At 38.3% G+C, this 16,184-nt stretch overlaps 1 protein-coding gene across 1 annotated transcript; it reads left to right on the top strand.

The window, feature by feature from the left end:
- The first annotated feature begins 4,977 nt into the window (after positions 1–4,977).
- Positions 4,978–15,857, top strand: LOC121912153 (polyribonucleotide nucleotidyltransferase 1, mitochondrial). Its single transcript, XM_042434247.1, has 28 exons — positions 4,978–5,479; positions 6,436–6,496; positions 7,372–7,446; positions 7,701–7,806; positions 7,902–7,951; positions 8,084–8,147; positions 8,243–8,290; positions 8,418–8,531; positions 9,291–9,477; positions 9,827–9,878; positions 10,140–10,197; positions 10,396–10,492; positions 10,596–10,698; positions 10,897–10,967; positions 11,136–11,172; positions 11,283–11,349; positions 11,465–11,554; positions 11,703–11,756; positions 12,291–12,400; positions 12,545–12,616; positions 13,029–13,092; positions 13,199–13,282; positions 13,379–13,462; positions 13,622–13,728; positions 13,907–13,962; positions 14,150–14,228; positions 14,336–14,383; positions 14,492–15,857. The coding sequence occupies exons 1-28, from the start codon at positions 5,361–5,363 to the stop codon at positions 14,645–14,647; spliced, it is 2,313 nt and encodes a 770-aa protein (XP_042290181.1). The 5' UTR covers positions 4,978–5,360; the 3' UTR covers positions 14,648–15,857.
- The last annotated feature ends 327 nt before the right edge of the window (positions 15,858–16,184 follow it).

A 16,184-nucleotide genomic window follows, 5' to 3' on the forward strand; every position in this document is an offset into this window, starting at 1 on the left:
ACTGACTGACTGACTGATCGGCAAGCAAGGTCACAGATTTACTGACTGTCTGACAGACTAATACAGACTGCTGGTGGGTGAGTGGCTGTCAAAAGATACCAGTGTCAATTTTTTCTGCAACCCTAAGAGCAGCTCGCAGTTATCTTGACTTATTAAGAGCTGGAAGGAAAGGCTTGACAGAGAGCAGACACTCAGCAGTTTTTTTCACTTACTGTAAACTATTATTGAAAAAGGCCTTGATGCTTCAGTTGTGTTTGAAAAGTGAACTGTGGTTCGGGGCTGCAACTAACAATTATATTCATTAACAATTAATCGATTACTTGTTTGGTCTATAAAATGTCAGAAAATAATGAAAAATGTTGATCGCTGTTTCCAAAAGCTCAAGATGCAGTTTAAAATGTCTTGTTTTGTCCTGACCAACAGTCCAAAACCAAAAAGATGTTGCGTTTACCATCATAGAGGACTAAAGAAACCAGAAAATGTCCGCATTTAAGAGGCTGAAAATAGAGAATTTGGGCTTTTTTTTTTTAAAAAAATGACAAAACGATTAATGGATTATGAAAATAGCTTTAGCAATTTATTTTCTGTTGATCGGCTAATCAATTTATTGACTAATTGTTGCAGCTCTACTTTGGTTGATCACACTGAATAAAATATTATGATAACATATGTGCAGAATTAATCTTGTTTATAAATGTATACTTTATACATATGCGTACGCGGTGCTAATTAATCATTTGATTTGTAAATGCATACGCTGGCTGAGAAATTATCTTTGTGAGGTAATCCTGACACCTGGTGGTGAAGATTTCAAAGTGCATATTATGTAAAGTCCCACTCCACTCAAAAATGTGTTTTGATTATCCTTACCTCACTTAAAGGGTTTGAGCTTCATTGTGCAGAATGACGTATGTGCAAAGTTTTACACTAGAAAGCTGTTTTCATTAATCATCTGCTGAAAGTGAAAAGTTTCTCTGTGTTCACTGTAAATCTGAGTATATGACGTGTGCCTATTAGCAGGATTTGTGACATCACAACTAGTTTGGAAGCTAATTGCTGTCCACTATGTTTTAAAGCATGTCTGTAGGGGATCTTTAAGGTTTTCAGGCTACTAATCTTCTTCCATGCATGTAAATAGTTTTAAATAATCTATATAGTAATAATGCATGTACATATAATAGATATTGGAGCGGCTTTACATTTTAGAAAGACAGTGTACGGGTAAAACAGGTATCAGGTCATTTGTACCTTCAAACGACTCCGTTTCTTGCATTTAATTGATATTTATATATACACAAATAAACAATGGAACAAAACAACGACAAGACTATAGTAAACCCAAGATTAACCATAAAAATATGGACAATCTTGGGTTTAGTTTATTTTTGGACAACATTCAGTTGCATTATTCCTCCTGTAGACTGCCATTATGAATTTTGTAGTAGAAATAGCACTAGAAATTTTGCTTTTTTCCAAAATTGCATGTCATTGCTGAAAGCTGAAATTGATTGAATTGCATTGCTGGAAGCTTCAACCAAATACTAATGTTACCTGCAGGTGGGATTGAACCTACAACCTCATGTTTGACAGCAATGCTGTGCACTGAGCTAACATGACACAAGACAGTAAGCAAGATTTTCATATTTAGACTTTTAATTGCATGAAAAATAAGGGTTGCAGTACACACAAAAAAGAGTAAGAAGAACTAAGAACTAAGTGTGATTGTTTCCAGCAATCACTTCTAGAGGTTTCCTCTTACTATCAGAGTTTGTTTTTCTTGCAGGGAGGTATAAGAAATAAGGTAACCACATAAAGTAGCTTTAGTGTGTCCTCAGCATTGATCTGGGGATCACTGCTTGAGGTTTGCAGCTCCAGGCTACATTAGCCACTACCAGCATAACGCACCTGAATTCTGGACCAAACTGCCAGCCATGGAGTTGCATTGTGGGTAATGATGCTAGATCGATGGCATACTCTTAATGGATTTCATTCTTGTCTCTGAACGTCCACCACACCCCCTCACTCTCTTTGCCAATCTAAAATCTTAAATAAATCAAATTAAATTAAATTAAAATCCACCCCATCTGAATGTCTTACAGCTTGATAGGTGAAAGACACATGGACGTCTCCTGCAAAGTTGAGTTCAGTAAAAGTCAGTTTGTGAGGACAAAGGGTGGGATGGATAGGTAAAAGGGAAACTTCATCAGCTTTGCCAAAAAAAAAAATCTTGAATCAAGGTACATTTGCTAGCTTTTTCCATTGTTTTCAATTGCATCTTAAAGTCTTACTGTGGGGAAGTCTGTCCAGTGTCAAGGAAGGTGGTAGCAGGTAGACTAGAAAACATTATCTACACTGTGCAACCAAAAATACATGTGTATTACCACAAAGATGAAAAGCAAAACATACTAAAAACAAACTTTTCTTACCTGAGGAAAACTTCACTCACAAAACTTTCAGCATCCTCACATGAACACAGGTACACAGACATCACTCCCTCTTCCAAGTGGCGAACAACTCCCTTAAGTAGGTCCTACAATCAGTTCAGTCAGAACCATATCGCTCTCAGGGGTGTCTCAGTGTTACTTGTATCAGTACACACCGCATCTGTACAAACACGACCTTAAATATTTCTCAACTTGCCAAGAAACTAATCATATCACAGGTAAACAAATTATAATCAGTAAAACGTTTAACCCACTATAATCCCACCTTCAAACTTGGTTTAACCCATTACATCATTGATGGTGTCAGCAAGAGGACACAAGCAGGAAGTGTTTGCTTGCTACCCACTTTGACTTTTCAGGAAGCTTGGTGAGTATGGTAACCGACCAAAGATAACTAATGTTTAACTCCAGAGACTGTAGACTAAATTAAAAAAAATAACTAAACTGAACAATACCTAACTTTCTTGATTTAAGCAGTTAACGGAATGTAATGTGATGTAACTATAACAAAACATAATGCTAAACACAAACAAACTCGGGATAGTATGAGCTAGCAATGCTACAGATAAAGATTTCGGCTAAACAAACAAATTACATATATTCGAAATACGTCAAAGTGTAAATGAGGCAAATGGTGTGGTCTTTGTCGCAATTATACACCATATACAAACATTAAATTTCCCATTGGGTAGTAATGGTCGTTATGTAAATGGGTAAGACTGTAAGATAAAGTTGAAACCTCTCGGTTAGTGCACCCTGCCTGTGACCGGAGTCTTCCACAAGGATAGGCAGACAACACGGAAAGTTTTGAGGCCAGGCGAGCAGGATACTGGATACTGATGGATAGGAAGTGACGAGACTGCATGAATTGCAGAAGGAGAGAAAAAAAGACGAGATTATCAACATAAAGCAGAATGAAAAGCAATGTGAGATCATCGGACTATTGTCTGTAGTGCGGGGGAAACTGAACAGCACATTATCTTATCGACGATGAGCGAGAGCGAGAGACTTTCAATGGAAGTGATCTCTGCTCTCAGAAGTGAAAATTAGTGATAGATTTTTGTTACTGAGCTGTCTCTGTGCCCTGGTGCTGCTCATCACTCTGGGTTTCGGTTTGGAGCTACGGGTCAAGGACGATCCGGTGACTGAGGAGGTTTTAGAGGTGGACAATGAAAGAGACACAATATCTCTCGAACTTGTGGTGGGCTTCAAACAGGTGAGTTTACTGTTTACTGAAGGTTGTCGCACCTTGAGAAGACGTTGTGTGTGTGTGTGTGTGTTTGTGTGTGTGTCTGTGTGAGTGAGTGCAGTAGTAAACGCTGCTGTATTGCATATGTGTATGAAGTACGTGCGTATGCTCATGCCCATCTGGTGGGAGGGGTTTAGGACAGAGAGGAGGGGGGGAGAGGCACAGGAGGAGGGCGGTATTTTCAAATTCTGGCTTTTTTTTTGTGTGTTTCTTTTCCAGAAAACCGCCTACCTCAGCTTTAAGTAGCTCTGTGTCTTGGACAGAATTTGTCTGGTTTACTTTGGCTTAGTTGTTGAAAAAAAAAAAGAAAAAAAAAGCTGTAATTTCCTTGCATGTGTGTGCACAGCCTAGGACGTAATTGTTACAATAGCATTATTCAAGATTCAAGATCTTTTTTATTATCATCTTACAACACAAGATTGCACAACGAAATGTAGTCTGTAGCCCCCCAACGCCAATCACAAAAACAGAAACCACACTAATGGACCAATAAACAGCAAGTCACAAAAACAAAACTATTTTTTATGTTGTAGTACTTGAGGAGTCTCACAGTCTGAGGAAAGAAGCTGCTCTGTAGTCTGGTGGTATGACAGCAGTTACTTCTGTATCTCTGGCTAGATGGCAGGAGGGTGAACAGGCTGTGGCTGGGGTGGATATTGTCTTTTAGTATCCTTTGGGCTCTATGCAGGCTCCTCACGTCACGGATATCACTCATGCTCAGTAGATGGGTACCAATGATGTTCTGGGCGGTTTTAATCACCCACTGCAGAGCCTTCTTGTCTTAGGCCATGCACATCCCATGCCAATTTGTGATGTTTGCAGTTAGGATGCTCTCTATTACTCCTCTGTTAAGGTTAACAAGAACTTGAGATGGGAATTTTGCCTTCTTAAGTTTCCTTAAGAATTACAGTCATTTCTGAGCTTTATTTACTAGAGTAGAGATGTGTGATGTCCATGACAGGTTCTCTGTGATGCTGATACCCAGGAACCTAAAACTGTTCACCTGCTCCACCTCAGCTCTACTGATGTAGACGGGGGTGTGTGTCTTTGCCTCCTTTTTTCTAAAATCAACAATCAGCATGTATGTCTTTTCCTTGCGCATGACAAAAACCTTTAAGGTTTTATGCTCCGAGCTGTTGGAACAGTCTACCTGAGTATCTGAGAGCAGCTGAAAGAGGTGATGTCTTCAAACTTAAAACCTAAGTTTTTTGCTTGGCTTTTGATTAGAATATTTTATTACTATTATTTATTTTATTAAGTCATTTATTTTATTGTATTCATGTTTTATTCCTCTTATCTATTTTAATTGTCATTGTCTTCTTTCAGCAATCCCACAATAAATTTAAAAAAAAAAGGAAACAATGGCCACAGGTGTGTTTTTTACGCAGCCAAGAAAGAAGGGATCTGTTGCGAAGGGATCTGTTTGCAGCCGATGTTACGGACACTTTTGTTGTTACACACAAACGTCGGTCGGACCAATCAGAGGACGCTGCTTCAACAACGTCATTCCGTATACGTAACGAACTGTCATGGAAGCCCCCATGCGCACAATTAGGCTCCAGCTATACCACAGTATTGCTATACCATAGTATGCTATACCATAGTATACGCTATACCATAGTATACGCTATACCATAGTATAGTCTACCCCGGTATATCTCTCGGAGATGAGGTATCTGCTCAGACTGGGGTCGCCGTTTGCTCGGCTTCACATCCGTCTGTGTCACCAGAGTGTCTACAGCAGCCATGCAAATCCTCGAAGAGTGGGAGTAGATATCGGGGAGAAGTAAGTTGACTTTGCCAGCCTCCATTTTTCAATGTAGTTAATTAGCATCGTCTTATAATACTATTAATACTGTTAATGAAACAGGCAGGGTGAGGTTAGTTACCTGTCTGTTGTCAAAGAGTAACTACTAACAAGTGTTTTTACTAACAACGTTACTGTAATTACTGTTGTCAGTAGTAAAATTACTCATTTTGTCCCTCTGACTGATATATTACTATATACGGCATAATTAGATTATTAATACTGAAGCATCAGTGTGTAAGCAGCATGTTAGTGTTGTAGCTGCTGGAAGTGGAGCAAGTTTGAACTACTTTATATACAATTAGCTAGTTTAGTCCAGTGGTTCCCAACGTAGGGGTCGGGCCCCTCCAAAGGGTCACTAGATAAATCTGAAAGGATCGTAAGATGATTAATGGGAGAGGAAAGAAGAAAAAATAAAGTTCTGATACAGAAATCTGTTGTCAGTTTTTGGACTTTCTCTCTAATCTTTGATTTTTGGTGAAATACTGGATCATTTGAACATTTATTGAAATGAAACCATGTGAGAAGTTTAGAGGGAAAAATCACTATTTGGTGGAGCTGTTAACAACTCATAGACATCTGAAATGTGACCTTGACTACACACTGCTTTTTGTAAGACATCAAAAGCCAAAAAGGTTGGAAACCACTGGTTTCATCTTTAATAATGTGTTATTGTAATATTATTAAAATGTGTATTTTAAAAGCTTGTTATATTATCCATTGTGTCAAATCTTCATCTGAAAAGTAACTAAAGCTGTCAAATAAATGTAGTGGAATAGAAAGTACAATATTTCCCTCTGAAATAATCCAGTAAAATACAAGTACCTCAGATTTGTACTTAAGTACATTATTTGAGTAAATGTACTTAGTCACTTTCCACCACTTACTGTTTAATATCTCAGACAGTTTCTTATGTTGTGACCTTGTTTTTGTAGGAAACTTGAGATCACTTCTGGGAGGTTTGCCAGATTTGCTGATGGATCTGCTGTAGTTCAGGTACAGAAAAGTCAACTGTTACACCAAACAGGTGCACGGCAGCACCTGGAATCCTTTCTGATCCACATTTGTAATATACAGTACTGTGCAAAAGTTTTGGTACTAAGAAATAGGAGGATGCCTCCAAAAGTAATACCATCAATAGTTTTAATTATCAATTAACGTCATACACAGTGCACTAACTAGAAGAAATCAAATCAATATTTGGCGTGAGCAGGCTTTGCCTTTAAAACAGCAGCACACAGTTCTTCTATGGATTTAGGCGTCTCAGCTGCTTCAGTCTCTTCACGTAATCCCAGACTGACTCCACGATGTTGAGATCAGAACTCTGTGGGGTGCATACCATCTGTTGCAGTACTCCTTGTTCTTCTTGTTGCTGGAGATAGATAGATATTTATTACTATCTACATTTACATACTAGTTATTTATAAGAATCTAATCACGGAAAGTGCCTAAAGCTTTTGCACAGTACTGTATGTCCGCACTATATTTCTCTAATATTGTCATTCTGGTTCTTCATGTAGTAATTTTACTAGTGTTATTATTGTGTACTCTGTATATACACTCACTGTATTTATTAGGAACATCTGTGTGATCTAATGCAACAGCTCTGCCATAAATTCTTTCTGCTTTTATGAAGCTTATACATGTTCAGTTTTTGTTGACGTTGTCGTTCTATTTTATGTTTATTGTTGAGCTCATGGAGGTGGTGTACTGCAGTGCATTATATTGAAAAATGTTCCTAATATTTTGTCCACCCCATTAACATACATTAGGGGAGCAAATAATTAGGAACACACACATGATGCCATGTGAGCTTTGTTTGTTTGCTTTTTGTTTTTGTTTACCTGTTCTATTTGTTTCTCTGTCTGAAGCTGGGGGAGACGTCTGTGATGGTGACTGCTGTTAGCAAAACCAAACCTTCTCCGTCTCAGTTCATGCCTCTGGTGGTACGTTATCCAAGTAATGTTCAGCTCATTCAGAAGAGTTGTCCTCTAGTCGTGTGTTTTTGTGATGTAAAATGGTTTTGGTATAAGATAGTTGGTGTTATCCAGTCTGACACCATCAAGCATTTGTAACTCAGTCTACCGGGGCTAGAGAGCAAAAAGATGTTATTATAAGTAAGATGAACTTAGTGCAAAAAGGTTTTATAGAAACTTGTTTTTGGGCTGTTTGGGCAATATATGTACACTCTGATTGACAGGTGGACTACAGGCAGAAAGCAGCAGCTGCTGGTCGAATCCCCACTAACTATTTGAGGCGAGAGCTGGGCACCACTGATAATGAGATTCTCACTAGCAGACTCATAGGTGAGTTATAACATATTTGGCCCAACATTGGCCTTTGATGTAGCAGGTCTGTGTACTGATGTTGTATAACAGTCCCTCCTGTTTCTGTTGCTCAGACAGGTCAATTAGACCTCTTTTCCCTGCTGGTTACTTTTATGACACTCAGGTCAGTTCAGTTTTTTACATCGTTTCACCATTATGTGGTTTTGATTTTTGAACAAAGATTATAGTGATGTATTTGTCTCCAACATTTTTTTTTGTGTGTGTTCATGTTTGTCTGTGTGCATGTCTCCTGAAGATCCTTTGTAACCTGCTAGCTGTTGATGGTGTCAATGATCCAGATGTGCTGGCTATCAATGCAGGTGAGTTAAATCACAGCCACCAACATTTTTCTGCAAACAGCATCATAGTTTTTTAGTTACTTGGTAGCTAAAACCAATATTTTCTTTCCACAAAGCCTCTGCTGCTCTGGCCCTGTCTGACATCCCCTGGAACGGACCTATTGGTGAGGAACACACATTTTAATTCAGAATTTCTATTCAGATACTTTGATTTCTCTTGTAATACCTGGGATATTATTTTATACTTGTTTAAATCTAGCTTGGGTGTACGTGTGTGTGTGTTTTTTTTAGGCGCTGTTCGTGTGGGCATGGTAGATGGAGAGTTGCTGATCAACCCCACTCGGGCGGAGATGACTTCCAGCAGTCTCAACTTGATTGTGGCTGGAGCCCCCAGCAGTCAAGTGGGTAAGTTTCCACTGTAAACACTGTAAAAGATCCACAGCTGTTTATTTACTGGAAAAAAAAACTGTAAGAGCAGCAACAACCTGAACAGTCATTTAGCCATACATTAGTTCTTACTGCATGTACATATGTCATTATGCTAAAAACTATAGCTGCTAATAGTTCAGTTGTACATTTTAGGTTCTCAACCAAGTGGCTTGGATTTTCTGTATATATAGTAGTGACATATCAAACTTAATGAATTGTTTCAACAAATCTAAATTGGTTAAAATTGCAACAAAAACAAATGCATCATTAAACATTACACAAATTATTACAGAAGATGGCAATATAATAGCGATGTCTCCTTTAAAAATATATGAAAACTTAGAATTTAATGCTATCAAACAATATTAGTTATTATTATTGCTGTTACATATGTCCCATTCAGTACATTCATGTGAATTTAACAGTTAATTTTACTGTTCATTATCCAGGAGCTTTTTACAGGTTTTATTAAAATTTACACTGATTAAAAGGGATATTTTATTAAATTTTGACATGCCAGTTTATTAACTTTACTTTGATGAAAACATGAATTAACCAGATGATCAGCTACGTACTGGAGCACTGTGAATTAATTAGGTGTAAATGTCATCACCACACTGCACAGCATCTGCAATTTTCAACTCAGCGTCACACCTTATTAATTAACCTCTCCTCCGTCTGTCTGATGTGAGCGTCGTACAACACCCGTCTCTCATGTGACTCTCTTTCTGTCAGTGATGATTGAGGCGTCGGCTGAGAACGTGCTGCAGCAGGACTTCTGCCATGCGGTTAAGGTCGGAGTCAAACACACCCAGCAGATCATACACGCCATCCAGCAGCTGGTGCGGGAGCAGAAAGTAACCAAGCGCACCCCGGTCAAAGTCTTCTCAGCCCCAGCTGACATGGTGGAACATGTTCGGAAGTAAGAACAATAATTAGACTGTTTTCTATAGTTTGATAGTGATGAAGGTGGCAGGCGAGGAGGAAGAATGTTAAAGCAGTATTTTAGCTATGTTAGTAGGAATTGTATATGTGGTGGTAAAACATGAATATAACACTAGGACTGTATTTAAATACAATCTCCAGATTGAAACAAAATAATTTTCAGGATTTTTTTCCTAAATAAAATTGTGTGTAAGTTAAATAACAGCAGTAATGGATTTCATTGTTGGAATACTTTCTATACAGCAGTTTACCTCAATATGTGAGCTTGACTTTTCAAAATTTAATGAAAAGTTAATAATGGCTTGTTTTTGCCTTTGTTCATGCAGATTGGCTTCAGACAGGATCTATGCTGTTTTCACAGATTACACCCATGATAAGGTAAAGTCTGTCTATTCCCCAAATGTTATATTATGTTGTGATACAGTTATCTCTGTGTGTTAACTCTCTCTTGACACTTCATGTGGTAATTCTGAAACCACCGCATTCACATCTTTTTTTGTGAATGCATTGTGGATTAAGGTCCTTCAAAACAGGAAGAATCATGAATGTGTCTCTTCTGTATTATGGGAATGTGTATGTATTTCTGAAAATGATCTTATCTCTTGATCAGTGACAGTAACTATAATAATCTTGTCATAGATTTCTAGAGATGAAGCTATCAACAAAGTTCGACTAGAAACCGAAGAGGATCTAAAAGGTAGATCATCCGTCCATCAGTGTTTATGTTGCATGAAAATCATTTTAGAACATTTGTTTCAATATTGCTGCAACTTCCTTCACAATTGTATGACAATCTTTCACACATGTATTTATTTATATTTATTACATTTCAATTTTTGACTTTGTACTTATTAATTTGCACCCTTGTCCGTCGAATTCTTTCTTTCTTGTGCAGAAAAATTTCCTCAAGCTGAACCTTTTGAAGTGATTGAATCCTTCAACAATGTGAGCAAAGAAATTTTCCGCAATTTAGTGCTGAATGAGTACAGGAGGTAAGTTAGTGGATGTACGTTCTCATGACACATGATGTGATCTTGTAATTACAACAAACATATTTTAATGTAAATCTATGTTTTCTTTTCTGTGTGTGTGTAGGTGCGATGGGAGGGAGTTGACTGCTTTAAGGAACATTTCTTGCAGCGTGGACCTCTTTAAACCGCTCCATGGCTCAGCTCTGTTCCAGAGAGGACAAACACAGGTGTGTGTGCAAAAAAATAAAAGAATGAAAGATTCAACATAACATAACAGGAGGAGGGAGACCACATAAGTTTTATGTTCTGTCTTAACTCCAATAAATGTTTATGGAATCAAGAAATGAGATTTTTACAGTGAAAAAAGCAGCTGTAGTCTTTGAACAGAGAAAGCTCGCTCCTCATCCTCTTAGTTTTCCTTTTAGGTGCTGTGCAGCGTCACGTTTGATTCCCTGGAGTCCAGTGTCAAGACAGACATCATCACCACAGCTTTGAGGTAAAATCAATCTAATTCTCACATGCAGAATCACGCATTCAGTACATACAGTTCAGATAGTCAGCCCTTTCTTCTCAAATCAAAGTATATGAAATCAACCTTCTGATACGTTCCTGTCATATCTGAATGCAGTGGTACTCAGTTTATTGTCCTATTTCCTTTCTACAGTGGCATCAAAGACAAAAACTTCATGCTTCATTATGAAGTGAGTAAAATTCTGTTTTTATTCTTAAAGCTACGTAGATGATTCGATATATGATTCTTTATCCTTTAGTTTTTAAACTGAACCTTAATCAACCTTGTATTTAATTTCAGTTCCCTCCATATGCAACCAACGAGATTGGAAAGATGGGAGGTATAAACAGGAGAGAGCTTGGACATGGTTGGTATAAATATTTACATCTACATCTACTTGTAACCACACATTTCCAGCAACAATCTTACTCTGTGTATGTATATTTGTTTGTTCATGTTTGCGTGTATGTGTGTGTTCATAGGGGCCCTGGCTGAGAAGGCTCTGAGACCAATCATTCCTAAAGACTTTCCTTTCACTATTAGGGTCACTTCTGAGGTGTTGGAGTCAAATGGTGAGAGCGGAGACAGTGTAACAACAACAACAACATAATCACCACAGGAAATCTGATATGATGACTGTCTGGCAGGATCTCTCAGACAGGATCATAGAGTTACAAAATCTGATTTGTCCTATTTCTACCTCTTTATCTCTTTTTTCAGGATCCTCATCAATGGCCTCAGCTTGTGGAGGAAGCCTTGCTCTAATGGATGCAGGTATCTGAGTGGGGATGCATGAATTAGCTCTTTATTTTTACTCAACTTAAATGCTGCAGCTATAATTTAATTTTCAGATAACCTAAGCAGTAAATTCTATCTGGGAAAAATCAATATTCAAATGTTAAGACATGTTATCAAAGTTCTATAGTTGCAATTTTAAAACAATTTTATGAGTACTTTCATACAGCACCGGTCAAAGGTTTGGATGCACTTTCTGGTGTGTAAATGCTATTTTTTTCCAGTATTGGTATTAGTGTATTTCAATGATCAAACTATCCATTTTTCAAATACTCAACAAACCAAAATACAACTCAACAATGCAAAGAATATTTAATTGTTCTACCATACAGGCCTTTTTCCCTTCTTTTTCCTCTGTTTTTTATTGTGCCTCTCAAAGCAATTAGACATCGCTATTAAAAGATGTATAGATAGGATCACTAGATTGAGTTTTTCTTCAGTGTTTCTATTAATTTAGTAAAGAGCAATTGTGTGAAAATATGTGGCTGATATGTGTAAATCTGTGTCTCCCAGGTGTGCCCATCTCTTCTGCTGTGGCAGGTGTCGCTGTTGGCCTCATCTCTAAACCCACCCCAGAGAAACCTACTGAGATCCAAGACTACAGATTACTTACTGATATTCTGGTACATACAAGCTATGAGTGTGATGAACCATTCACCAATGTCAGCTGGAAGAATAAGTCTAGTTAAGCCATACAAATCCTGAGAATGAGATAATGGTCTAACTGGGGATGTTGAATAAGAACTTGATTCTGTTTTTTTAAACAGGGAATTGAGGATTACCTCGGAGACATGGACTTCAAATTGGCAGGAACAAACAAAGGCATCACTGCTTTACAGGTACTCTGATGAACACCCCAAAGCAATGGGGAGGAAGGTTAAAGACATTTATGTGAAAGTTTTTCACCTGGCTTGTTTTCAATGTTTAGAATTTGGTGCTGTGTGAAACCTTAAGGAGGAGACCAGGTCAGATTTAGAGCTTTAATTTAAGATTTGCTTCCTGGTAAGATATTAAGTTCATTATTTATTATAAGTCTGTGCCACATGGTGTTGAACTATTGTAAGACTCAGCCAAACAGGGCCCTTATGGATGAAAAAGACACTGTTTTGCTTAGAAGACTGTATGATGGGACAAAGAGGGCTCTAACAGGTGCTAACTTTGCATCTTGCCCATACGGTAGCTCAACAATATCACTGCTTTGCTCTTAATGCTCCGTGACGCGCCTTCACATGACCTTTATTTAACCTCCAGGCTGACGTGAAGATTCCAGGTTTGCCTCTGAAGGTGGTCATGGAGGCTATTCAACAGGCCACAGGTAATCCCAGACAGCAGCGAAACTCAACATTTTATATTAAAGAATAAAGTGACTGTATTTTTTTTAGTGGTTTGATGGCTTTTGTTTCAATATTATTATTTTTCAGTGGCAAAGAGGGAAATCTTGGGCATCATGAACAAATGTATTGCAAAACCAAGAGAGACAAGGAAGGATAATGGACCTGTTGTTGGTAAGTTTGAATATTAGTTTACATTTAAAAGGAGGGACATGCTTGGAACAATTTGGACTGCTGTTCTAACATGTGTGAATTTTATTCTGTCTTCAGAGAACGTGCGGGTCCCTGTCTCCAGACGAGCACGCTTCGTCGGTCCAGGAGGCTATAACCTTCGCAGGCTACAAGCTCAAACAGGTAACATTCATGTAATCTGATGAAATCTAAAAGGAACGTGACATCTTTGTTGTTGAGACGTGGTGCTAAAAAAAAAAAGCAGCACATTTTTTTCTGTTACACAATACAAATGTTTTGGCAGAATTACAAACTTCTGAATGTTTTGTTTTTCTTTCAAAGGTGTGACAATAAGTCAGGTGGACGAGGAGACTTTCTCTGTGTTTGCACCAACGCCAGGAGCCATGAGCGAAGCCCAAGAGTTCATCAGTGAGATCTGCAAAGATGATGTGAGTGTCTCCACCATATGTAGGAGCTTTTCAAAAGATGCATGTTAAAAAAAAGTCATACTTTTAAACCCAAAACAATAAATCATGAATGGTGCTAACCACACCAGATCTCCGTGCTGAAAGAGACCTTTTGTCTGTGTATGTACTGTAAATGAAGATGCATGTGTATCTCTTGCAGCAAGAACAGCAGCTAGAATTTGGTGCCATCTACACCGCCACCATCACTGAAATAAGGTAAATGAATGTATTGTGTTCTTCATGGTAAAACAATAATTCATGCCAGTCATGAGCACTCAGTTAAAAAAATGCTATTTGGGAAATATGTATGCATGTTCTTAATAGAAAAGGAAATCAAACTACGGTTAAATCAAACCTTCAGTGTTCAGAATGCTCCTAAAGCCTTTTTCCTCTTCTGTTTCAGGGACATCGGTGTCATGGTGAAACTCTATCCCAATATGAGCGCTGTCCTGCTGCACAACTCACAGCTGGACCACAAACGGGTTAGTAAATTTGCCTCTGCGTGTTGTTCACCTGTGTGTCCATATTTCTATGAGTGAAACATGAGAATGACACATAAAAGTCATCGCTCTGTATTTTCCTCTTTTAGATCAAACATCCAAGTGCTTTGGGTTTAGAGGTCGGACAGCAGATCCAGGTATGTAACTACAGACTGTGTTGTTAAAAGTAGCCTCTTGAATTACAACAGTTGTTTCTTGTGTTTATATTCTGGGCTACATGTCTCTGACTGGGCTTCTGCTAACAGGTCAAATTCTTTGGACGGGACCCAACAGACGGCAGAATGAGACTTTCACGGAAGGTGCTCCAGTCTCCTGCTGCAACTGTTGTCAAGACACTGAGTGAGAAACAGAGTATCTCCATGCGATCAAACAACAATCACACAACCAACACAGATTTGTGACACGACAACACAACAGGCTAATTGTTTCTGGTTTTGCCAACAAACTGGATTTAACGTCATTGCCACAAAACAGTCCTGCAAAGAAGATGTCATCACAAACTGAACCAGTGTCTACCAGTGTTTACCTTACTGTTGTGGGTATATGGACATGATTGAACTGCACTGGAGTGACCTGCAGCTTATCAAAGTGTCCTGTTGACATTGTGTTACAATGAATGTGGACGAACCGAGAAGAACACTCGGATAATAACAGGCAGGAGACACACGTTTTCAAGAATTATAAATTAGCATCCCGTGTTTATGTTGTGTTGTTTTCTGATTTAATACCTCAGCTAGCCTTGACATTATCAAGCAGTAAGAGGTTTACATTTCTTTCAGTTTCGCCCAACACAGTCATCCAGTAGGCACAACAAAGTCTAACAATGGTTTCGTTATTCACACACGTGATTAAAACTGCGCCTTGTGGTATACCACTTCCATGTTTGGTGTCCACTGTGGTGGTGTGCCTTTTGAGCTGCCAGGATCTGGTTATAGACAAAAAAAAGCGAAGCGAGAGAAGAGTACAGTTAGTATTTTTTTAATATTCCTTGTATGCTGTGTTGCCTTTACCGTATATATGAGTCATCTGTAAATAAAACAGTGACGGGTTGCTTTGTAGCATGAAAGTTCACCACTGTTTCTAGAAAACGACTAAACAAAACCACAAAGAACCAGACTTTAATCATTCTGATGTGAAATGTTGTAAGAGAGAGCCAACAAAGAATTAAACCTGAGTCCCACCATGTAAAACGTTTTGAGAGAAGGGTCCAAACAATCAATTGATGTGGTATGAAACCAGATATAGTAAAAGTCTAATTTTAGACTATAAATCACAAGGTACAAGATAGAATTAAGTAAAGTGGATGGTTAATTTATTGAAAGATTGATCGTTAAGGACAGAATTACCCACCCTGAGGCCTGCCTGCTTGTCTCACTGATGGAAATAGAAAGACTCTTCATCAACTGTGGCTGTAATTCTGCAGCTGCTTGACAGACATAATTTTCAGCCTCTGAACTCCTAAATAAACAGATGGTAAAAAGACAGTTTCTCTTTAACACCTGGGAGATGAATACAGCCCTGAAATAGTGAAACACCCATGTCATGAGCTGCTGTGTCACCATCAGACACTACCTGCGTCTGAGGCCTTTATGGTGATTTATGTGGGTTTTTTTTTATTTTTTTAACCTTAACCTTTTTCAAATATAGTCACAGAACTATGCACCAAATTAAAACCTCCAGGAGGGTGAAAATTGAGAAAAGTGCAGTTAATTAGATGTGACAGTTCACAAGTGTTGTGAACTGTCAATGTTAATGTTGTTAATAATGCTGCAAAGAACAGAGTCTCTTATATTGTCCACTACTGCCCGAACATTATCAGCTTTATAGTCTATCAGCCTGGTTACATCTAATTATTATGATGTTTAATATCTGTAATAATAAACATGGATGGTATTGAAAGGATTTGTGTGTGTTTGACTTGCTGGGTAAGTGCCTGAA

This window comes from Thunnus maccoyii, chromosome 14, assembly GCF_910596095.1.
Source record: "Thunnus maccoyii chromosome 14, fThuMac1.1, whole genome shotgun sequence".
NCBI classification, from domain to species: domain Eukaryota; kingdom Metazoa; phylum Chordata; class Actinopteri; order Scombriformes; family Scombridae; genus Thunnus; species Thunnus maccoyii.

Bases quoted from the DNA above. Each gene is read 5' to 3' on its own strand.
- LOC121912153 (XM_042434247.1), top strand. From the start codon at position 5,361: ATGAGGTATCTGCTCAGACTGGGGTCGCCGTTTGCTCGGCTTCACATC. The intron at 7,952-8,083 runs GTCAGTTCAGTT...TGTCTCCTGAAG, and splicing joins GTTACTTTTATGACACTCAG to ATCCTTTGTAACCTGCTAGC. The intron at 14,384-14,491 runs GTATGTAACTAC...TTCTGCTAACAG, and splicing joins AGGTCGGACAGCAGATCCAG to GTCAAATTCTTTGGACGGGA.